This window comes from Strigops habroptila, chromosome 3 (genome assembly GCF_004027225.2).
Source record: "Strigops habroptila isolate Jane chromosome 3, bStrHab1.2.pri, whole genome shotgun sequence".
Lineage (NCBI taxonomy): Eukaryota > Metazoa > Chordata > Aves > Psittaciformes > Psittacidae > Strigops > Strigops habroptila.
Window position 1 is genome coordinate 48,724,773 of NC_044279.2, and position 24,561 is coordinate 48,749,333.

At 38.4% G+C, this 24,561-nt stretch overlaps 1 protein-coding gene across 1 annotated transcript in view; it reads right to left on the reverse strand.

Moving 5' to 3' along the window:
* LOC115605515 overlaps nucleotides 1–18,499 on the reverse strand; it is a 33,761-nt gene extending 15,262 nt beyond the window's left edge. Inside the window, exons 1-5 of the mRNA XM_030480065.1 lie at nucleotides 18,347–18,499; nucleotides 15,700–15,820; nucleotides 13,824–13,952; nucleotides 7,411–7,642; nucleotides 4,784–5,057 (exon numbers count right to left, since the gene is read on the reverse strand). Of these exons, the coding sequence (XP_030335925.1) occupies nucleotides 4,784–5,057; nucleotides 7,411–7,640 (504 nt within the window). The 5' untranslated portion in view covers nucleotides 7,641–7,642; nucleotides 13,824–13,952; nucleotides 15,700–15,820; nucleotides 18,347–18,499. The remainder of the gene's footprint in view (nucleotides 1–4,783; nucleotides 5,058–7,410; nucleotides 7,643–13,823; nucleotides 13,953–15,699; nucleotides 15,821–18,346) is intronic.
* Nucleotides 18,500–24,561: the final 6,062 nt, after the last annotated feature.

A 24,561-nucleotide genomic window follows, 5' to 3' on the forward strand; every position in this document is an offset into this window, starting at 1 on the left:
TTGCAAGCTACCCCATTTAGTCCTTCCTTATGCAAACAGCCATTCCATATTTATATCCTTTTTTGAGATGTGAAGACAGTCACGTGCTGTGTACCAGCATCTCAAGAATGTTCTATTTACCCTTTAACTAACATTCTGCTTGCATTATGATCATTGCAAAGCACTGATCAGAAGTTTTCAGGGATATATCAACAAATGAGTCTTAGATCTCTGACTTCAGTGTTAGGAGTTATTGTGTCTATCTTTGCATCTGTATAAATAATTATGATTCTTTTCCCCCATGTAAATTACTCTGCACTTAATGACAATGAATTTCATACACCGTCTGATTATCAATTGCTGAGCATTGCACAATCCTTCTGGAGCTCTCTGTGATCAGCTTTAACCCTCCAGACAATCAAGTGTGACCTGGAATTTTGTCATCTCTGACACATGACCAATTTTTCAGAACTACTGAGAGTTGTATTCCACCCTAAATGTAGTTACTTCATTCTTAATGATTATTACTTCTAAATGGCAATCAGGCCAATCCCAGTTCTTCAGCAGAGGCCATGATGTTGTCCAACATAAGAGAACCGTAGCCTATTTTAGGTTCCAGAACTTCTGAGTATTATTCAGCTTTTAAGCTGCTCTGGAAATTACTGTGGCCCTTTCCAATTTGTGACTTCTGGTTGAGATGCATTTGACAGCTTCTTATCTTTCTCCTGGTCTTTCCAAGTCACTAGTGTATGCAGATAGCATAAGGAGAGCTGTAACTGCTGGCAGTTTTGAACTGTTTGAAACTCTTCTGAATTGCTACTGCTTTAGATAGATAAAGCTGTTCTGGCTGAGCATGGTAACAGCTGCGTGAGACTGACTGGGAATTGCTTGAGAAGGGGAAAACAGCAAAGGAAAACAGGTCCTGGAAACAGCAAAGGTGGCTCCAGCTCCATCTTGTATAGGATGTTCGCTATACCATTTGAAAGGTCATTAGGGATTGTAACCAGATGAAATAGGCTCATACCTTTGGGACTTTTTGTTTGCTTGGATTGATTATTTACCATCTGAGAGACATTAGGAGTATTGATAGAAAGGGCTATTAACACACTCCTCTAAAAACAAACTCCATTCTTCTTTAAACAATAGTTAGTTTCTTGTTCAAGCAAAAGAACTAAACACTTTGCCTTTACCATTCAGTTTTTGGAAACAGGAATTAAGACCATGCTGACAGGCTAATTAGGTTTCAGGTTTTACTCCTCATGGATCTTTTGTTTCTATCTCTCTGTATCTGGGTACTGACTGAAACTGAACTTGTACTGGTGGCTAATCTTTGTAGCTGTGAATTCCAGATGAAGAAAAAAACCCCAACAAACTAAACCAAAATGCTGCGCATAAACCACAGAATGTCTTTAAATTACTTTTAAAACAGAAGTAGTTTATGAGCTGTTCTAAGGGTTTATCAGTTCATCAGTCACAAAAATTGCTTGTTATCCTGATTTTTCTTTCAAAAATAATAAATTATTTCCATATGGGAATGAAAAAATGTAACATGGAACAGAATCAGACTGCACCTCTGTAACTGGTTACCTGAGTTCCTCAGAGATGTTAATAATAATTTTCATTAACTGTGGGTCATTCATACTAAAGCACATCAACTTAAATCTTTCTCTACATGCTCTCAGTTCAGCATGTATTTTACAGAGGATTTTCTCACTTTGTCTTCTTCACCTTTGTAAAGTACATGTAGCAGGTTTGGAAGAAGTTTTGTTTTTTCTGCATTTTGCTTTTCCTATTTTTTATATCGCTTTGCCACCAGAGAAGAAAGAAAATGTTATTAATATTACCAGGGAAAAAAGAAGCTGTGTGGTTAAGAATTTAATCTTGTACAGGCATGTGTTCTGCGGTGCTATACACAGCTAAGTGATGTCAGATAGGCTGCTGGTGTCACCCAGTGGACAAACAAGTTGATCACAGACATCTAAGTGTCATGTACAGGAGGAGTCTTTCTTTCTGTAGGAATAGCTCGTTCCTAACTGACAGAAATAACCTTAATTTTACAGTAGCTAAAAGGAGAGGATATTTGAAAGCTCCTCTGTTCTGATGCCATGTCCACTACAAAAAATGTACAGAGCAAACACAGGAAACAGTACTTGTTCCTCACCGTTATTAGGAAGTGAACAAAGAATAACGAAACAACAATCAGTGGGTGCTCTCCCCTACTGAGAGAAAGTAACTAAAATAACCAAGCAAAACAGTGTTTGTGTCAGTGTTTACAGAAGGATGTGAGGATTATTAAAATGCAATCATAATGCAATTCTGTGCAATGCAAAACAAGACTGCATTTTCTTAGCCTAATAACAGCTTGTAACAGAGGTGAGCAACTTGTCAGCAGACGTGCACAAGACCTGGAGAATCCTCTCTTCACAGTGTTACAACAGAAATGTATTTCAAAACACAAAATGTATTCTTTGCATGCAAAACATCAATTGAATAAATCACCTCTGAATTAATCTCTTACAAGAAATTCTAATGTGCTCAGACCACATATGGAAACTATAAATGTACTTAAAACTAACTTCAGTTCATGTTTCACCTTAGACTTGGTGTCTAAGGGTACTTCTCAGAATGTTGGAAGACACACAAGTTCCATTTCTTTTCTCTTTTATCTCTTTTCCTTTTTTTTTCTTTTCTCTTTTCTTTTTCTTCTTTTCTTTCCTTTTCTTTTCTTTTTCTTTTCTTTTTTCTTTTCTATCTTTTCTTTTCCCTTTTATTTTATTTTTTCCTTTCCTTTTCTTTTTCTTTTTTTTCTTTTCTCTTTTATCTTTTCTCTTTTTTCTTTTCTTCCCTATCCTTTTCCCTTTTCTCTTCTTTCCTCTTCTTTCCTTTCTTTCCCTTTCCCTTTCTATTTTTCTCTTTCCCTTTCCCTTTTCCCTTTCCTCTTCTTTCCTTTCCTCTTTTCACATACCAAAAACATGCCAGGAGCTACATTATGTCTCTTTTCCAATAAGGAACCCTTATGATCTGTAAATGCATCTGCAAAAATTGTATCGTATTTGAGGAGGCCAAATGAATCCAGACAACCCTGAAGCAACAAATAGAACTATATAATTAAGTAGCTGGTAAATTTTGCCTGACTAATTAAGCTAGTAACATTCCTTTTAAACAATTCCTTATGAACTCAACTGAATTATCTTTCTCTTTCAGACGAGGTAGCAATGGTTCTTTACACTGAAAGTTTGGTGACAGAGGCTTCTAAATTTCTCAGTTTCTCTTTGTGGGTGTATTTCTCTTTTCTTAAAAGAAACTGCTCCTCTGATTTATAAACCAAGGCTTCATAGTTGTAAGAAGAGGGCTGGTAGCTAGTCACTCTGCAACCTCTTCATGGATTTGTCATAATCCTCTGGAATCCTGGTTTCCAAAAGTCTTGTGTTCCTGCCATTAGTGGATAGGGGCCAACTACAGGACCACACTATGAGACAAGGAGGCAATACCCAAGCCTTTTTTGCCACTGATTTCCCAAACAGGTTTTTGTGTCCAACTTCCAGGAGGAAAGAACAATATTAAAATTTAGGCCTGAAAACACCCTTACTTTCTTCCTCTTCTCTTTATATAAGATGTAGATAATTCAGATTTAGCCTTTGCTTCTTGGACTAAAAATCCCGCTGGTGTTGAAACGCATGGGAGTTTTCCCAAAGACTTCATGAAGGCCAGAATTTGACCCCTTCTATGCTAACTTTTTCAAATGCAAATTGGAAATTATAGTTGCTGTGTGACCAGTTTCTCAAGGAATGGTCAAATAAGATGTAGTGAAAAAAGTTATTTTAATGCCTTAATTGGTACTGAAGCTGGAGCTATGCAGATTCAAATCCTCTTAACATTTTAATTTCAGTGCAGCTCCACTAATGTCTGGTGACAAGCATAAGATTTTGAATACAGCAGTCACTGATGTTTACTGTTGTGCCCAGTATGTCAAGATGATAAAATGCCTGTTAAGTCTCTACTACCACTATCAAGAAATTTTCAGGTAACTGTAAGAATAGACACATGTCCAGGGCACATTGAAACAAAAAAACATACCTTGTTTTGAAGAGTTTATTATATTACCTATCTTTTGCTTTTTTGCCCTTCCAAACTTTAACATAGTTGTATTTCCAGTCCTTCCAAATACAAATTTACACTTACACTTACACTTTGTATTGCGTATTTCCTTAGTAGTTGGTCATTTGAATGTGACGACAGAGTCTTGTATTAAATTATTATTCAATAAGTTTATACTGTAAGGAAAACGAGCTGGTTTGAAATTTTCTAGCAGCATGTTTCTGCATCAATTTTTTTTTTCATTCATTTTTATTAGAAAGTGTTGACTCCCGGAAGCCAAAATGTTTTAAAAATGAAAGATATTTTACCCCACTGCTGCCAAATCACAGGTTTCTGCCCAACTGATGCCAAAAAATGTGGTGGTTACTAATCCCTGGGGCCTGCAACGCCACAGTAGCCACACATGTACCCCACAGGGTTTCCTGGTACTGTGCCACAGAGCTAGAAAGCCCCCCAAAACTCAAATCTAGGGATTTTTAATCAAGGTTTGATGTTTTTGTTCTAGCATTTCTAAATTTCTTTTCCACTTTGGAATTTTTTGTGAATATTAAATTTCCCATAAAACACATATTTGGAGTTGGTGCCAAATAGACGCTTCTGACGAGACAACTTTTCAGATATTTTAGCAACCAGATAAACAGAAAATTATGCCAAAAAGACTCCTTAAAACCATGTGTTGGAAAAACTACTGTCTGATAAAACCCACCTGAGCACAAGGCATACTTCTGTTCTTGTTTCTCTTATACAGCTGTTCTATCTTGTCTTCACTAGGATCCTTGTTCGTTTGTGAAGATGAGACACAGACCACTATAATCTGCTCCTTAAAGGACATCTGATTGTTAATGAGGTGATCATACTCCAGGTGTGACACATAGGGAATCCAATGATTACTGCACCTGCATGTCTTTCCTTCCTTCCTCATCATAATTCTTCGAAGCACAGCAGGACAAGCAGCCTGGGATGTGACCCGCAGCTTGTCCCTGCCATGAAGAATAGAAAATATAGGTGAAAGTGTTGACAAGTTAGATTGTCAAATAAATCAAGTACAGATTGAAGAATAACTTTAAATCGTCTCTATAAATGACAGGCCTAGGGGCAGTCATCCCTTGTTATCTACGGCGTGCAGTCACCTAAATGTTTCAGGTGTTTCTTAAGGTCTGATGTAACCATAAATGCTGTGGAGCTCAGCCAAAACACAGTCTCTGAAATCAAGACAACAGGAAAAAGAGGGTTGTGCTTTAACTAGATGAGCGAGCCAGGCAGGCTGTGGTAGCAGCCAAGAGCAGACTTCAGAGTCTACTCCCTAATAATTTGAAGGTCTCATAGGCACCTCTTATCTTGGATAGCTGATTGTAGTATACTCAGTTTATATTCATGTATATGTGCTATCTGTGTTGGTCTTTCAGGAGTGTGGTGAAGGCTGATTTGTTTGAGAAGTCCTCCTAATTTTTGAGGGAATTCTGTAGGTTAGCTGATCCTGCAAAGCAGGCAGGAATGCCAAGTTCCAGAGCCTTATGTTCACACCTCTAGTGCAGACATCATGTCATCGTTAAGAACCTGCCACACTGCCCTACATGATGGTATCTTTTGAAAACAACTTCCTCACAGCGAAAGCAAATCCTATGAAAGGTTTGGACCAGGGTAAAAAAAAGGAGACTCTAAAGCCCACAGGCCTCCCCAGTGCCTTCTGAAGTTAATGAGAAGTTTGCTGCTGTGTTTGGGGATGTTGGATCAAACCCTAAATGGCTGTGCCAAGAGAAAAGCATTAAAACAGAAAGAGCTATGAGAAGCACTGGCCTGAATTAGATGCTTGCAGGGGGTATATTGTGCTGGAGGGAGCAGAATTTAAAAGAAAAGAAAATAAATGGATCAGGGAAAAGAGACCATACGTGATTTCACACAACAGGAGAATGTGCAAAATTTTGGTTCTCAGCTTCAGATGTATTTAAAACAAGATTACAATATTACCATTCTAGGAGCAGTAATAAGACACTTGAGATTTACAGTATATTTATGTAATTAGTTGAGCTACAAAGAGTCAAATGGAATTAAAAGTACTTTGTTCCTTTAATTTTGCTCATGTTTAGACATCACTGAGCTTGTAAAAAAGCACTGTTGCTATTGACCCATAGGAAAGGTATCAATAAAAGCAAATGACTCAAAGTCACAAGGGAACCTTGCGCCACCAAAGATACAGTGAGAAACCCTGTCAGCTTGTTTTCCTGTAATAAGAAAATGCAGACACAGCATGAATGACAGCTGTGGATTACGTAGGTTTGAAAAGTTGCTCCTGCTTTTGATCCACATGCAATGCATTCTGTGCAATGGTGTAATGGCTTGGAGGCATAGGTAAACTACTTTATCATATCCAGAAATTAACTGCTAGTAAACTACTACCATCAATGTTTACAATGGAGCCATCATTGTCCAATCTTAGCTTAGATTTCCCTTCTGGGAATTAATGGCATACAGTACAGTCCTTCTTTTATTTACATTGAAGTGATTCATATGCAGCTTCTCTGATTTGGTATTACTACCTAGTAAAACAGAAGCCCTGTATGAGAAAATAACTGCCAGTAAGTTAAAGTCTAATGGCAAAACAAAACAGACAAGCATCTTACATTAGCAAGATGTGCCATGGATGGTTGAAATCAAGTTTCAGAGAATTGCTAAGGATATTGCAAACCTCTTAGCTTTAATGGATTGAATAAAAAGACACTTGTCTGAGACTAGCAGATAATTTGCAATCAAATACAGACCATCTCGTACTTGAAAAGGCAAGGACTCAGGAAAGATGCTGAAAACAATATTCCCTCCATTCCTCTGACTTCCCTTACACATTCTTAAGAAGTGAAGCAAAATAGCATGACTACAACTCTAAACAAATTCTTAGAAAGCAAGTCTGAAGCTCAGATTTTCTACATATTATACTTGGCACTTGGAAGAGCAGAGCATCATTCAGGAGCATGATACACTGGGCTTGCATCTTCATAAATCTGGTATGGAGAAGCATTGCTCACAGAGTTTTTTGGATGCTACTATCACAAATTTAGCTGATAATAAGAAAAAGTTAATCTTATTTGCTGAAATAATATTTAAAGATCTAATACAGGCATTTTTCCAAACATTCACAACTGCTGCTTCACTGTTGTTGCTGCTTGTCAAGTATCACACAGGGATATATGAAATATCTGAGGTACCGATAGTAACATCTAATAGAAAAAGATTGTATATTCTTACTGTGTGGCATAAGTAAGCAACCATAAAAGAGCCATTTAGTCACTTGGGGGAAAGGTAGTTCTTTCATCTCCTTCCCTTGACCCCATCATTTACCTGAGAGGATAAGAGCATGGTTCCTGCTGCATGCTGTAAGGAGGAGTCGTCTGCATTTGATCTAAAAGGAGAGGCGTTTCTGACTTTGGAGCTTGGGTGTTCTTCTTCCTCTTCCTTTGTGATCTCTGCATACCTGAGGTAACTGGGAGAGCATCTGCAGGCTGAATTATGCCCTTCTTTAAGGGTCGCAGAGGAAGGCCAGACATTTTCTGGAGGCGTATGCAGTCCATTCCTGAAATATACCACTACTGCTGAAATCAGTGACAAAATAGGCATTGATTTGGTAACTGATGGTGGTTTTGCACTTATAACTCATCTGCTATGTGATCCAAACTGGGAAATTAATAGTGCAAGTTAATCACACAATTACAGAATCACAGACTGGCTGAGGTTGGAAGGGACCTCTAGTCATCTAGAGGTCATCTAGTCCAACCCCCTTGCTCCGCCACCCTCACAGTGAAAAAGTGTTTCCTGATGGTCAGAGGGAACCTCCTGTGTTTCAATTTGTGCCCATTGCCCCTGATCCTGTCACTGGTCACCACCGAAGAGAGCCTGGCTCCATCCTCCATGTACCCTTCCTTTAGGTATTTAAACACATTGATGAGATGTCCCTGAGCCAGGCTGAACAGATCCAGCTCTCTCAGCCTTTCCTCATAGAAGATATGCTCCAGTCCCTTAATCATCTTCATGGCCCTTCACTGGACTGTCTCCAGTATGTCCGTGTCTCTCTCGTGTTGGGCAGCCCAGAACTGGATACAGTACTCCAGGTATGACCCCACTAGTCCTATGTAGAGGGTGAAGGATCACCTCCCCTGACCTGCTAAGTCTTAACTCAGGTAGTAGATGTTAAATCTCATCCTCACTCTTTTATACCTCACTCTTCCTGCCCAGACCCATTTCCCTACTGTTGGATTAGGTACAACTAATTGGCAGGTTGGCAGGTTTTTCTGGTGGCTAGATCATAAACCAGAAGAAAACATTATCAGAGTTGACAAAGATGTTTATAAGGTAGAAGAGGGTAAATTAATCCTGCCAAAGGAACATGGTGATGCTCAAGCTGTCTTCCCCATAAGAGGACTTCAATATAGCCGCAATGTATCTTCTGCTAAATTAATCAGCAAAGATACAGAATTCAGGCAGTGCAAATTTTATCAAACCATGTTCAGTAAACAAGAGTGTGTTCCTATAGCTTTTGTTAGTATTGTTAAGGAGGCTTTTATGTACCAAGCACTCACAGAATGATTCCCATGGCATGTAGCACACCAGCATGAGCTCTCTATATCAATTTAATTGCATTCAAGGCTGAAATCAAGTTTATGTTAGGCTTCTGCCCAGACCTAGCTTTCACGCTGTCAGGTGTTATATGAACTCACAGATAGTTAATTTAAATGTTATACCTAATGCATATAGAGCAACAGTCTTCAAAAAAGGTTTTCATTTGCTACACACTTTTTTCTTCCTCTTTTCCAAACGTTTCTTCCTCCACCTCCAGAGTTGCAGTTTATCAAAAGCTGCACTAAGAGAAGTAGGGAATCAGACAGGTCATTACCTGTCCCATTGTCCTCAGTAGTTTCCTCAGTACAGGACTGGAATCCACTGTCTGTTCAGCCCAAGTATATCTCAAGGATCCATACAGGGCATGTCTGTACTGTGCAATGTACCTCACTGCAGTGATCCCTGACCAAGTCGACGTGCTTGGCTCAGTACAGTACCATGCAGAGCTGTTAGCCTGGCCCTGAGAACAGTACAGTGTCTCAACATGCTGCTATGTCTGTGCTAAATGGCCCAATTCCTGCAGGACTGATAAGTCCAAGTGCAGTGGAACTCTGATGCAGCTCTACTACTATCAGTTGTGGAGTGGGCTTCTTTGGCACTTGCCTGGCAATTTTAAAACCACACTGTATGGAAACACTCAGCACTGAAACATCTGCTGACCTCAGAGGAACCATGTATCCCAAGTACCTGCTCACCAATTTGAGTAACACGTTGCCTATCGGTCTTCTGTCTAGCTCAGTGTTCAAGCCAGCAGTGTCTGCATTCTCTGATGGTCATTTGGGGGCTGACTTTCAGAGGACTATTTAGTCTACTTTGGTACCTACTGATACAGAAACAAGCTCATAAACCACATCCCCAGCTGTTTTGTGACTAGGGCTGTGCGATAATACCACAGCCAATCATCCACAGTGCTCCAGACCTTCCTCTGCAAACTCCCCAGTTCTTGGGCTGCAGTGATGTCATTTACATGGCTTACAGTTGCCTCTGGAACTTCATTTTTCATCAACAGCTCTGACAACTTTGGCTTTAAAAATTAACAATGGAAAAACAAATTAAAGAACGTAATGATTCCAGTTGATGCTTAATGGTGCTGACACTGACATAACACTATCAAATGCCTCAGGGATATGAACATCTTCCCAATAACTTCACAAGTTATTGATAGAAAGAGGTGTAATTTAAGAAGAAACTTTTTTAGCCAACTCAGCCATCACTGAGAGAATAGTTTCAACAGTGAATCCTGCTCTGTCCTAGCCTGGGAAAAGGAGGCTATAAATACTGAAAAGCAGAGCAAATGCTCTTACTATTTGTCTGCTTGGCTGGGCTCATGAAAACTCCAGTGGCCAAAAAGATAGCACTCTGCACTATGCAGAAAAAAAAGCATGAAGCAGATATAGTTGCTAGATTTTTCTTTGAATCTAGAACCATTTAAATCTCTTCATTCCAAACAAATGCTCTACATTTAATTTGTTCTGAACATAGACAGTAATACATGTGTATTGTGTGATACATGTAATAACATTTTACAAACAATAAGTCATACATCGATATATGTTTGAAAGAGCTCTTGATGACTATGGAAAATGAAAATTAACAACTAACAAAGGCCCTTTTGAAAAATATAAATGTAACTTCAAAATAATATATCTACTTCATACCTTAAATGAAATACTCTTAAATTAAAAATAAACATTTTAAATATTGTGCCCCTTGAGACTCCTTCTTTTTTGTTCCAGACAGAAAGTAGCTATTGCAGGACTGCTGTGGTTGTATTTTTGTTTCCCTAATTCTTTAAATTGGAGTAGATACCACATAACCCACCTTTCTGCTTACAAAGGATTCTCTCCAGTTAAGATTGAAGCGTATCTTTCATTCTATGCAGATTTTGATCTTGCTAATTTCTTGCATAAATCAAAATCAGCCTAGTACCTGCCCCTTTACTTGCAATTTGTCAGTTTACCCACTGAACTATATTTTATTCCTAACAAAATTTTAGTTTGCATGCCAACATTCTGTATTCTCTAAATATGTTACAGATTCTACCATGCCACAGTGTGACTATTAGTTTAAATCTACCTGAAAATACTCCTTTTCTAGATTTGCCCCTGTGAATTAGATCTTAGGTAGTCCTTTCAGAAGAAATTAATACAAAGTCTCTGTGGTTAAACATATTTAAGGGTTAGAGAGACAAGACTCAGAAGAGTTTTCTCAGAATGAACTTTAATCTCCTCTAAATTTCAGGTCTTTCCTACAGCTTATCCAAATTATTTCTGCTTTGAAGAAAAGAATTTTCTGCTGGCAAGGGAACTACTAAGTGACAGGTAGTGGCAATATGTCTGGGTTTAATGAGCTCTGATTATGTTATGCTTACTTAAGGCAGAAAGAACTAAAAGGAATAACTGTTTTCTAAAAGTGTGGTTAGGAGCAGGATTTGGATTGTCTACTGTCCAGCTCCTTGTAATGAAGACCATGTCTAGTGTGAGAGTGTTCTTGGGGCAAAGAACCTTTGTAGAGAGCATAAACCAATGTGAAGGTGGACACTAATGGGACTCCAAAAAGAATGGTATTAACTCTTGGAATCTACCACTTGAAGAAAGACAAATGCCCTGTATGCTTAACCGGCTGTAGAGAGTATTCATTACTTCTGCTATGATGATTCATAATTTTCTTTGTGTGGCATTTAAATATTTGTTGTTTTATGGGGTTTTACTGTGCAGTCTTTAATTATTTAGATTGCTGACAACTAAAAAAAAAAGAGCTATTTTAATTGCTATAAAAGGAGATTATTTGATTTTTGGAAGAGATAAAGATTAATTGAGATAGATTCTTGCTGACTATAAGTAAGAAACACTGTTTAAAATTCAGAGGAAGGATAATTTTCTTTAGTAAGAAACTAAGGGCAGAGTTCAGACAAATGCTGATTTACTATGAAGTTTAGACCATTTTTGGTGTTGTCAGTTAATCTATAATGAAATAACAGGTACAAGTATTTAAAATGTCACTAACTACAGCTGATATTCTGATATAAGCAAAGGCCACCTTTTCATATCCATTTTCAAAAAAGTCTGACCTTTTGAAATAATTGGTTCATTTGGACCAGCAGTGTTTAAAATGACATAAATCAATTTGGAAGAGGGAGGACAACAAGATTGCAGAGTACCATATTTATCTGGTGTGTGTTGCTGGAGTATCCCTTAATGAGTCAATGTGGAGTCTTAGAGAGCAGAGACCCATAATCAAATTAAAATGACTCAATAAAAGCTTCTAGTCATACCTTCTTCATAGGTTTTTACTTACACACCCTCCTGCCATTACAGTAAGTGAAGACACAGGTTCTTTCTGACTCAGCCCTTAGCTGTCTGCCATATATTTTCTATACTTTTCCCAGATGGAATTTGCTATGTCAGCTATTTAAAGTCAAATCCTCATAAACTCAAATTCCCCACCTCAGTGCTGTGTCAAGGAAAATTCTGCGTGTAAAGAAGTAGGTCTGAACTGAGAACTGTATAAATTCTAAACATCTATCAAGGGTGTGAATGAGCCAAAAGACTTCTTCCTGCTAGACCAATTCTCCCTGTTCCCTTGTAGTCCCTCAGAGCAGTGACCCTTCCATTTCCACCAGGGCAAGACAGACAGTGAATTCCTCATGATTTTCATCTTCTCTAGTTCTATTTTGAAGGAGGCTCAAATTCTCCTTTCCTCCATACAGGAAGCCTTGTTCTGGTGGCATTTCAGATGGCAGTCTTACAGGGACTCAAAAGTAGCTCTATTTTTGTTATGGCCCAGTGATTTCCAGAATTAGGAGGACTGTTTTGTTTCTCATCCCAGTGTTACAGAAGGATTACAGTTTATTCAGGAGGCATTAAGAGCTTCTCAATCTTTAATCAACAAACTACCAAACTGTTTAAAAACCCTCAGGTTTATCTTACAAAACATAGATTAAAATTTTGTTTCCAAACAAATAAAAAATAGGTTAGATTTTGAACACATAAATTTACCACTTCTATCTTTCCTCATTTAGAATGTTTCTTTGCCTGTGCAAGCAGAAATGTGGGGTTTTTTGATAATGATGGTGATGTTAGTTGTAGTATTTTCACGGATTGTGTTCGAACATCTAATCCTAGGAGCTACACATTGTGAAACTCTTACAAAAGATCATTTAATAACTCTGTCAAATTTAATTTCTCAAGTTCAGGAGTTAATCTAAATTTCTCTTTAAATCAATGAGACATGTATACATGCCTTCTACAGACCTGCAATGTGTGCTTTTACATTTTCTAGGCTAAATGTTTTCATATACAACAGGAAGAAGGAAATAAACTGAACAAACAGAATTTTATTTTTGTTTTACTTGGACCATAGATTTCCTCTGCTTTTCCAACAACTGTTTTGTAACTGTCTTTTTCCTGACCCCCAAACCACACAAGAAAAATCTGTTTTACTAACAGTATATTTAAACTCAACTGTAAGACAGCATTTGCCATGAAGATGTAGGGGTTTGGCTGGGTGATTAACCTATCTGGACAGCAGATCACTGCACAGAACTGCAGGCCAGAAAGATTTAGATCAGGATTTCTCGGGGCTTCATTCAGTACCTACCACCTACAGCACAATAAATTATACCAACGTCAGAATGGGCTGTCAATGCACTTACTTACTATTCTATCTGGCAGAACAGAGAATTCCAGATAAATTACAGGTAGTATTTAACTATACTTTCTGAGCAAAAAACCAAAATAAGATCCATCCATGTTCTTGCTGCAACTATAAAGAAGACATTGGATGTAGAGCAGTAGGGACTTAATCACGAAAGTTGTGAGGAGGGAATGCATTAAATAATTAAGGAAATCTGGCAGAAAAAAAAGTCAGAAATAGGAACCTAAGTACATAGAAATAACTGTCTCTTTGGGCCAGACCTATGGTAGGTGGACATTTGCATAAATCCACTTAAGTCTCTATTTAATCTCTAGAAGCTCTTACTTGATGACTCTGTGGCACACTGCACTAAGCACACCTAAAAGGAAATAAACTTGGAAAGTGTATTTTATGGGAAAGCTCGTCAATTCCATAGTTCACAGAGCAAGTATTTTTTTTAAAGGGCCTTCATGAAAAGCAATGATGTAGCAGTTACAACATACCAATTCTAACTGTGGAAGAGCCGCACCCTGCAGCGGTGACAAACACAAGCACACGCTTTCATGTTGCCACTTGTAGAACAAGGTAATTGCAAAGTGCCCTGCAATCCTCACTGTGATGTACTCATTAACCTGAAAGAGTGAAAAAGGAGATTTAGTAACTCCAACAAGTTTTCATACTTCTGTTTAGATGGAAAAGGCAGACTGAAGACTCAGAGGGTTATTCAAGACAGTTGGTCATCAATGAGTGAATCATCAGTTACTCTAGGCTTAAGTTTTAGTGCTGTCACTCTCATTTGAATCCTGCAAAGTTAGCTTGCAGCATAAAAACTATGGGCAGAGACAGCTCCTAGCCCTTTGTCTGCATGACTCCTGCCCAAAGTAAATGTACTGAGACCATGCATGTTTTGGAAGGTGATGTTGTATAGCAGGAAGACCCATGAAATACTCCTACCTCTCAAACTGCTCAGGAAAGCATGTACACTTCTGAGGCAGAGGCTGTGGAGTCAGACACAGACAGACTTGGGAAGCTCTAGTCCTTGCTTGCCCTTTAACTACTGTTGTTGGTGCGAGTGGGCAGGATTTGGATATTTAGTCCCCAGTAAAGAATTAGCATTTCGACACATAAAAAGTACTTCCTTAAAATCGGGGTCACTAAAGCCTTTAGAATTTTCTGTGCACACAGACCATGAAGAATGTCCTGGTGACACTAAGCAGGGGACTTGGAACCACTTCCATTTAATCCAAAAGCCAGTTTACACAATCCTTTTCCAGCCTTTGACACTCCTATCCATTCAAATATTATATTGCAAAAACTAACAGCTTTACTAAATTCATTACCATTTTCATATGGCTCTTGAGGAACATCAAATTGATTTGATATAGCACATCATTCACATTCTATAATCTGTATTTGATAAGCCAAACTGTTTCAATAATTACCACTTTAATTTTCACAGACTTTGTAAAAAACGAAACTGCAGATATATCATGATATTTTGGAAATCTCAAACTCCTGTAGATTTTACAGAGCAAACAGAAGTCAGTGTACAGAAAAAAATCCAATTCCACGTAAGAATGTCAAATATATGAAAGTTATGGCAGCTGCAAGTATTGTATTGCCATTTGTTCAAAGTTACTCTCTCATGTCAGCTGCCAGCCTGTTAGTATGAGCCAAGTAAAGAAAACCTGGTATGGTTTGGCTACCTGACATTCTCTCAGGGCATTATGTATGCCTTGTATAAAATACAAAGCATGATGCCAGTACCTCCATATTAGGTAGCTTGGAATAAAAAAATCATCTGATCAAACCTCTGTAAATAATGGGTGTGTTTACAGACTCCTTGCCTGAAGGCACACTTACTGACTTGGGCCGCAAAGGTTCTACCTTTGTTTCTGGTATTTTTGCAGCATGCTAGGCCCAGCTGTGGTAACTACAAAGCAATAGTAGAATTCTCATGGACTCCATGGAAAATTGATCAGGCTCGAAGTAAGGCAAACAATTGCCTGCTACTGAACATTCCCAAAAGAAAAATGAGGAACAGCTCGTCATATTCCTAAGCTCAGAAAACATGCTTCCAAGATGTTTCCAGCAGGGAAGATAGACCTCTGTTTTACTGAAATCCTGAGTTACAACAGTTCCAGGCAACTTGCTTTTCCTTCTTCTCCCTAAGATGCCACATAAGTAAAAGAGAGTTAAAAGTACCTACTCATGTAGAGGCTGCTGGAGAGGCATACTTTGTAAAGAATGTGTTAAAGAAGAAATGCAAGCATCACTTTCCTTGCAATTAAGACACCTCAGAGAGACCAGAATATGTGAAATTAAAAAAAAAACCAGAGGTAAGAACAACAGCAAGAAAAGTAATGCAATTAATATTACCTGTGCTATAACAGGCTGGGCAAGTTTGCCATCCCAAGGCCATTTCCATTTTCTGACCATTTCTTCACCCTTATTAGTCACTAGACCTCCTTCCTGATTAAACATCACTGTTGTAATGTTGCTGTAAACAAGCAAAAATATGAAACCTGTTTTTCCTGGTGCACTTCAGTAAAGCCTAAGCAATACAAGGAGCTCTCTCTGATCTACGAGTCTTTAATTAAAAAGCCACTTTGCATATATGCTCCTTCATCAAGCTTTTCTCATACTAAGCCCTGTGAGGCAGGTATAAATTATTATCCCTGTGATAGTCAGGTTAAATTCTTGGCTTAATAATTCAAATTTAAAAGGAACTGGTATCAAATGGTGTGATTTTAATGCTATTTCCACTTACTAGTACATTCCTAGGAGCTCTAAACCACATCACTGTAAATTTAAAGGAAGAAACAAATGCAGTAAATTGGCATGTAGATGCCATTCATGTATGAGCCTTCAGCGGACAGTTTCAGGAATATTTTAATGTTCCTATCCTTAATATTTATTAAGAATAATATGTATTCTGATGCATATTTTATCTACCAATAAGTAAATAACTCTTGGTGACCTGCAGAGAGACATAAATTTTAAAACACAGAAAAGTCCTCAGATCATAAAAAAAGTGGGTTTTTTAAAGTGGATTCTGTGTTTTGATGGTCTTCCCTGCACACGGGGGATTGGAGAATTTGGGTGCTTATTGATTAAAGTATCAGGGATAGTACTAGATTTGCTTCTTTTTCCTCACAACTTAACTGAATAGAGCAACTGAGTTTTTAATAAAAGATATATTTTTCTCGAGTTTCCACTGTGTTTTGAAAAATAAATACATACATATTAAAAACGACAAAGCAAGAAACACCAGGAATCCTGAGATTTAATGCTTGCACTTCGTATTTTCTATGTGGTTTTGCTTGCATTTCCATAAAGTAAAATGGTCCAGTGCAGGTAAGTTTGCTTGGTTTGATTTTATATCTTAATTTAGAATTGTTTAAAATGTTGGGGGTTTTAGTATTTTGGACTCCTAGGTCATTTTTACTTTTTTTAATAAACAAAGGATGACTCTTACACTAGCTATGAGGGCACTATACTCCATTTAAAATCCTTTTATATGAGTGCTGAATAATCCTTCTCTGCACAGCTTCAGTTAAACATATTCCTCCAATCCCAAGAGCTCATTCAGGATGGTAAGCTAATCAACTTGACTTCTTTAAAAATGAAGGCAGATGCGAGCTAATGTGTCCCTCATTTTTAGCTACTTTTCCCCTCTGCAGGGTATGACATTCTGATCCCAGATGTCTTGAGTACTCCAAAGTCACTGACAGAGCATAAAAGGGGAAAAATAAGGAAAAGACTGTGCTGTAAGTAGGGATCAATGATAATCTTTGTGCACGTCATGTAAAGGTGAAGAGAAATACATGGAGAGATATAAACATATAGTAACATTATCCAGAAAAGAACTATTGATGTTCAGTTTACATAGTTTGGTGGGCCTGAAACTTCAGAGGACATCACCTGTGTGCTTGCTTTTCCCTCACAAGTGGGAATCTGATCTGTACAACTGCATTTGAAATAGACCCAGAGGATATCGAGAATACCAGTGTTCATCCTGCAGCTTTTGTTAGACAGGTTTTTAACAACAGATGTATCTATGCCCCTTTATATAGGGGACCCACCCACAAACGGAAGAAAGCAGTATAGAAGGATAAGTATCCAAGCAAAACTTGCAATTGTTTTAACAAGATGGTGTAACACAAACCTGGGAGAATAAATGAAACCCAGCAAAAGAAACAGAACCAAGATGAAAATGTAAAACCATGAGTAATACTTTTCTTAAAATTTTTCTTACAGGACTTTTCTTAAAACATGCATCTAACTAAGATCTAGTGAAGACAACTACTGTCTTGATTTCTATCCTTATTAAAAACAGACCATAGAGAAAGGAGCTGGAAGGGACTTGCGGAAGTCACTCAGACACACTTAAATAGAGGGAGGGGCCAAACAACTCTGCAAATATTTGGTGGTGGCCAGGCACAGAGATCTCAGATCTTTGTTGTGTGTAAATTATTCCAGATTAGGTTAGTAGCTCCACTTTCTTCATAAAGTTATACCAAAAATATTTTTAATACAGAAAATCATAATGATAATCAGATGATACATAGAACAAACAGCATTTGATCTTTTTACAACCTCTATAATGTACTGCATTGTGAGGCACTAACAAGTGGCAGGAGTGAAAGGAAGAAGAGGGTATTTGCATTTTGTCTGTGTGGAATATCTATTTGCAGTTCATGTCACACATTCAAGGCAGCCAGAAGGCTGGCTCCCAATTGCCTGCTGTCTCCTTTGTAAATTTTCTCGTAAGCCAAAGTGCATCCTGTCCTCACAGCATGGGTTTCACAAATGGGAAATTCAAATTTCAAAGCGAGTTCTGTCTAGCTTAGCAATTTAGATAACAGTGCTTTTGGGCTGCTTGAGAAAATGGTGACATTTGACTTCTAGAAGGGACTTGTAGAGGGGACAAGTTCCTTCACTTCCAGCTGACCTGCAAACAAGATGGAAGTGGTGGATTTCATCTTCCCACACACGTAGATGTCAATATCCTCCATCTACCTACCTGTTCGGAAGACAGATGCTACCATGTCCAAAAGGGGTGAAAGTTCTAACAATAGAGTGATATGGAGAAGGGCTAAATACGTTGGTATAAAATCCCCACCATGAGAGATTGCAGCAGCTTTGGCAAACAGAAAGATACTCAGAAGGATAGCTAAAATGAGAATCAAGGAGTTAACTTATTATCATTCTCCAGTTATATAGCTTCTGCTAAATGCCCCTGCAGAGAACATGGACACTAACACCCTCTATCAGCTCTATATCCTGGGTATCAGGTGCAGGTGCATACGGATAAGTGAAGCTACTAACCCAGCCATCTCCTTCCTTGAATAAGTGGGTTGGAAGGATGGAGGATGGGCAGAGCCCTCAGGACAAAATCCACTCCCCTGACTAAGCTAACATGGCTGGTACATGCCAAAAGTGACCTTTGCACGAACAACACATGAATCAGAAACATGTTCATGAAGCACAGTACAGTATCGTTGGTGGTTTTCACTGTGACAGAGCAGACTGTTCCTAATCCAGTCTGATGACTGATAAAGTGATATTTGTTCAAGATAAGATTATACTCTAAATGGATTCCAGTCTGACACCATGAACTTGTAACAGCATTTTTCATTCTGGAATATTTCTTTCTGAGGCACATCCACCCACCTGACACATATTGGGCTTTGTTGTTATAATCTGACTACCTGGCTATAGCTCTGGTACTATACAAATACAGTCTGATAAGAAATGAACATTTTCATGTAGCCAAGTCTTGGAAGCTGTTCAGCTACATATTAAGTCTGAGTCTTCCCCCTGCAGAAGTCCTCCCACTACCTCTCACACTCTCGCTAGAATTCACATGTGATCTGTAAACAGAAAGGATATTAAATGAAAGATGAGCCGTCGTTCAGCCTATAGTGCAGTTTTCCCGGTGCTGTGCCTGCTTTCTTGACCACTGGGATCTGAGGTTTGCCATATGTCAGCCCTGGTGTGACAGTCATGCAAGTCTGAACCTTCTGTGTCTTGGAGAAAGCTTCTTCTCTGTGACCACCATAATGCCAGAGAACAATCGGTTTGTCAAACCGCACTTCTTTCAGCTTGGATGTTTGCTCTTCTCTGTTTACATGAGGAAGGAAAAAAATTAACCTCTGATTAGTTCTTGATAAGCAGAATCCTCAGGCAAGACTTCCATTAATTTAGACTGAAGTTTGACCTAAGCAGAAAACATACCTTGATTTGTGAGCTTCTCAGCTGAGATATAAATGATCAAGGTACTAATTTAGCTAGGAATTCAGGCAGCCTCACAAACATCCGTGAGTAGCCTCTTGCCTGCTGAATTTGTTACTGACATTTCAGTGCTTTGTCACTGGACTCAGCCCATGAGTTGCAGTAGAGTGTGGAGGTTCACACTTCTTATTGATCAGCGTGGCCAGTGTGAGTGACAGTGAAAATTTCTGGTTTAAAGTCTCAGCTACTGTAGAGTTACAATTATCTTAGCGAGTCACTAGGTTTGTGTCTTCAGCTACAGTATGAGTAAATTGGGCCTTAATGTTGGCTCTTCTCTAATCTCCACCTTTCTACTTAAGGCAGGAGAACCTGCTGATCTCCCAAGTCCCTTCCCAAACAGTATCACCGTGAAGTGGCAGATTTTTGTTTTGTTTCATCAAAAACCTTTCCTTAGGACCTCTCTACAGCTAATGATATAATTTTTCACTCTTCTAAATTATTCTTCACAATCCTGAGGAGCTTTGTAAACATTGAGGATAAATATTATTAAACACATTACTCTCACATAGAGAGACATAAGTCATGTGGTTAAGTGGGCTCTAGAACTGACTGCACCAACCCTCTATACATGTATATAGCAGAGATCCTCTGACTGTGAGGGGCAGTCAACTTTACCCCTGTTGAAAGTCTGTCTACCTGATATTTCTTCTTCACCTTCACCATCCTGTATTCCATACACCTATCATGCTACTGTTCATTGCTATTGCTTACTTCATGTTTCTGAGAAAAAACAATACTTACATATTTTAAAATCTCTTTATCTAACAGCCAAATTTATATCTATTTCAGTTCTATGACTGATCTTGAGAAAGAAACAGAGAGAGTTTGAGGCTGGGTAAATTAAGCCAAACCAAGGAGACAGTTATTTAGTCCTGCCATCCTTTGGCTGACATTTTTTTAAATTAGACATTCTGTGTGTACTGTTCTGTAAGTATATATATGAAAACATGCATCCATACTTTTATCTGATAGTCTTTAAGCAGTTATAAAAATGTGCAGGTCACCACAGTAGTCTTAGATAAATGAAACCATTAAAGGAAGAAAAAGATCACAAAAGCTGGTCAATTTTAAGGAAAGCTAAATATGTGAAACATCAGCTGATAGAAATTAAAGGAATATTTTTGTCTTCAAGCCAATATTTCTTGCTATTTCAATTTTGCCATAAAATATTACACAGTATAAACTTCTTGCTCACCAGGCTAAGCATAAATATTCAAGAACACTAAGCCAATTCTCATGGCACTGACACAGGAATGTGGTGACAGCATCAGTGGATTGCAATACAAGGAGCAGCATTTTACTTCCAACTTGACAGGACAACAGGGTCTGCAAATCCTGTAAACATGCTCAGGTCCTGTGAAAAGGAACACTTTCTTTGTAGGGAGACCCTATGACCCTATTTCTGGCATAAAGATTATGCCAGAAATTAAATAAGCTGACTGCAAAGCTTTTAGGAACAGTAATACGGCAGACCCCAGAACACTTGCACCATAGACAACCACAAGTATCCTCAGTGTTTGGAAGAACTCTATCAAATTCTTAACAATTGCAGGCTGGGGTGTATCAAAACCCAGCATCCAGGAGGATAAATGACAAATACATTTCACTATTCTCTAAAATAGGCAGTTCTAAGACATGATGTGTCTCATGGCTGGCAAGACAACAGTGCTCATTTAAATAATCAGAAAATATTATTTTTCCAGTATAAGTCTCAAATATTAAGCTTTTTTGTTGCTTTCCTTTTTCTTGGCTTTGCAAACACATTATATAGCTAGTGGAGGGTGACATACAGAAGTTGGTCAAAAAATGCAAACTCCAGTTTTAGCTGCAGCATCAATTCTTTCGGACTTCGGGCTACTCAGCTCCCCAAGGAATAAAGCAGTGATAATAAACCATTCCACAATGAAAAATATGCTAGCGTACTATATTGTACAATGTACAATACATTGTAGCATATACACTCTTACACACTGAAAACTGCTTGATTTTATACAGCCACTAGCTCCTAAGCCTACTATTATGAATCATGATTTTCCACCTTAGATACAATACTGATTTTATTAAATCTGAATATGTTTACAATTTTGCCAGTGTACAGAAACTGCAGCTTAAATAGCAGGATTCTTAACAGGATGAAATTCAGAAACTCTGCTGTAGATACAAATTATACAGGTTAACTTTAATAACTGTCCTTGTAAGTAATTAATGCTTATAATTAGTTACCAGCGAAGATGGTTTTTTTCATTTAAACCTAGCCTGCTTTATAAATTCCAGTACTTCTTCCTCAGAGAATTGACAAAGCAGAGTAAATCCTAACTGCTTCTGACACCTCCTCCATCCCTTGAACTGTTTTAGCACTACAGTTGGTATTCAGTGAATGGCTGATGTATTTAGAAGCTACCATACATTTTAAACACATGGCCAGTTCTCTACGGCAAGCCTCTGGGATGTTAAGGCTACCTTGTGCTATGTAAAAATATAAGGCTTAAGTATAAGCAGCATAAAGAAGTATAAAGGCCTGATTATTTCTGATTGCCAATATATTGTGGCAATCTTCTTTCAGGCCCTGGCAGGGCAACAGGTTACAGATCACAGCAAATTATCAAAATGCAAAATGGTTTTCATGGACCATGGTTTCTTTTGCAAAAGATATTCAAACAGTTTTTCACAACTACTGAAAGTTTATCTGCAGATTAAACATAATCAGAAAATATTGTCTCACCACTGGTCCCTGAAAAAGTCTCTGTTGAGATAATTCTTATCTTCCATTACAGTGGCTAAAATAAAAGTGTATGCTTCTCTTTCATGCATTGTGAAATGTCAAGCAGAACTCCAGGAGTTTTCAAAGCAATAATGCGCTGCAGACTAGCGTGTTCGTTTGGCTAAGTGGTCTCCCATAATCTGTATTCTACATCATGAAAACATTTATTCTAATTTTGCTTATGGAAGTAAAAACCTCCATGAGCTATATTTGGTTTTGAATTTGTTCTAACCTCTCCAGTGCCTGCACAGAAGGCAGCTTCTGGTGAACATCTTCAGAATTTGAGTCAGAACACTGGAGAATCCAACCTAGAGAAAAAGAATGAGAGATTAGAATTAGCTGCATAAGTAAAGACTGATGTTAATGTCAATCCTGGTCTATGGCATCTGCCAATAGAAAGTAAGGTTCATTCATATGAATACAAAGTACTGAAGCTTTGGGAATATCCTTCTTAAGATTAAACGGATTCTTTGCCTTAAAGAATACAATGGAAGAAAGAGGGAATGTGCATTTTAGGTGTCTTCAACTGAAAAATAGAAAATTATGTTTAGGAAGAAGATGGGCATCCAGAAAAATGGATTATTGAGGTAAATTCAAGGATAGACATTCATATGAACTACCTTTACTTCCCACATCAGTCACAGGCACTGTTTGATTTGTGTACAGCCCAGGATCGCTGCTGAAAAATGCTGCATGTAATGCAGACTCTGATTATTCTCAGCAGCAATCTGGAGAAGTTGTTGAAAAATTAAGCCATGCATCACTTTGAGCAGCAGGGGCACAGAATTCTTTCAGCGTGCATTTCTGTAAAACATCTGTGGTTGCAGCTGCACTACAGCAGGTAGATTTTACTTAGTTCACATTTGCAGCATTTATGGATGATTTCAGAAGGCCTGTGGGAGCATGGAGGAAGGAGATCCTTATCTTCTGAGGATTCTCAATTATTCTCACTCAATTTTCTAAAAAGGTGAGAAGGCCCAAGATGAATGGTCAGGATGTGATCTCTATTCAGTTTGAATATCTTCTGTTGCAATGGTTATTATCAAGAAATCCTATTACTTGATGTGAAAGTCCAAAAGAGGTGATAAAAAGTGGCTACAGACATAGACTGCTAGAGAATGGCCCAAATGATTGTTAAAATGAAGGCAGGGAAGCTCAGATTCCTTAGATTTATTGTTTCACTATGAACAAATTGAAGAGCAAGTTAGTCAGAAACAAGAACTCAGTGGGTTAGAACTGCAGTCATAGAAATGCATAACCTGCTGCTTGGCATTCCCTTCACCAAATAAATAATAAACCTATGATGACAGACTGAGCAAATGGAAGCTCCCAAGAGACAGGAAAGGGTAGGGACAGTTCGGTGGAAGCTGCTTGTCTCAACCCTTTAAACGTTCATCTGTGACTACGGAAACTCCAGTGACTGCCTGACAATAGAGTCCACTCACAGACCCAGTGATGGAGTGCTGAAGGGAAGTGTGCATGATCTTGAGATCACCGAGACTGCAGAATAAAAGGGCTGCCTGTGAGCAAAGGAGCTAAAGGTGGAATCAATACTCTTGCAGACTTAATAGCTCAGAGACACCGAGAGCATGCGACTCTACAGCAAAGCATTTCAGAGACGCTGTTGCTTTGTTACAACCAGAAGAAATTGAATGCCACATTTTCAGGAGACAACACAAGAGATTGGCCATTCAGTACCTATATATTTGTTTATGGAGCTAATCCTCCATGCTAGGATGCTAGCTGTCTCTGCAGCACTTTTAACCTTCACCAGCCAAGGAACTTCAGTTCTACAGTCCTTGTGGCACCTGACCAACTTCACAGCCAGGATTAGCAAGAAAATGCACAAATGTGCTGCCTTTTTTTTTTCCTCCCACATGGCAATGTTCTTAAAGAAATCCAAAAAGAGGTGCAGAGTAAGCAGTTCTTCCCTTCAGATTATCAAATTCGTCCATGTTTTGGGCAGAACTGGTATAATGCCTTATGAAGAACTTTTCAGTCAGCGCCTTAGTGTTCTCATTCAGAGCAAAATTTATTAAGTCAAACATATGTGGTCAGACAGTTTCTAGAAGGGAAAGGCTTAAAATAATATCCCAAAGCAGTTATTCACCCTGTGTTCTGCTAGCAAAGACTAGTGGACCTGCAGTGGCTATGTAGAAAACCTCGTTGGCAGATGATCAGAG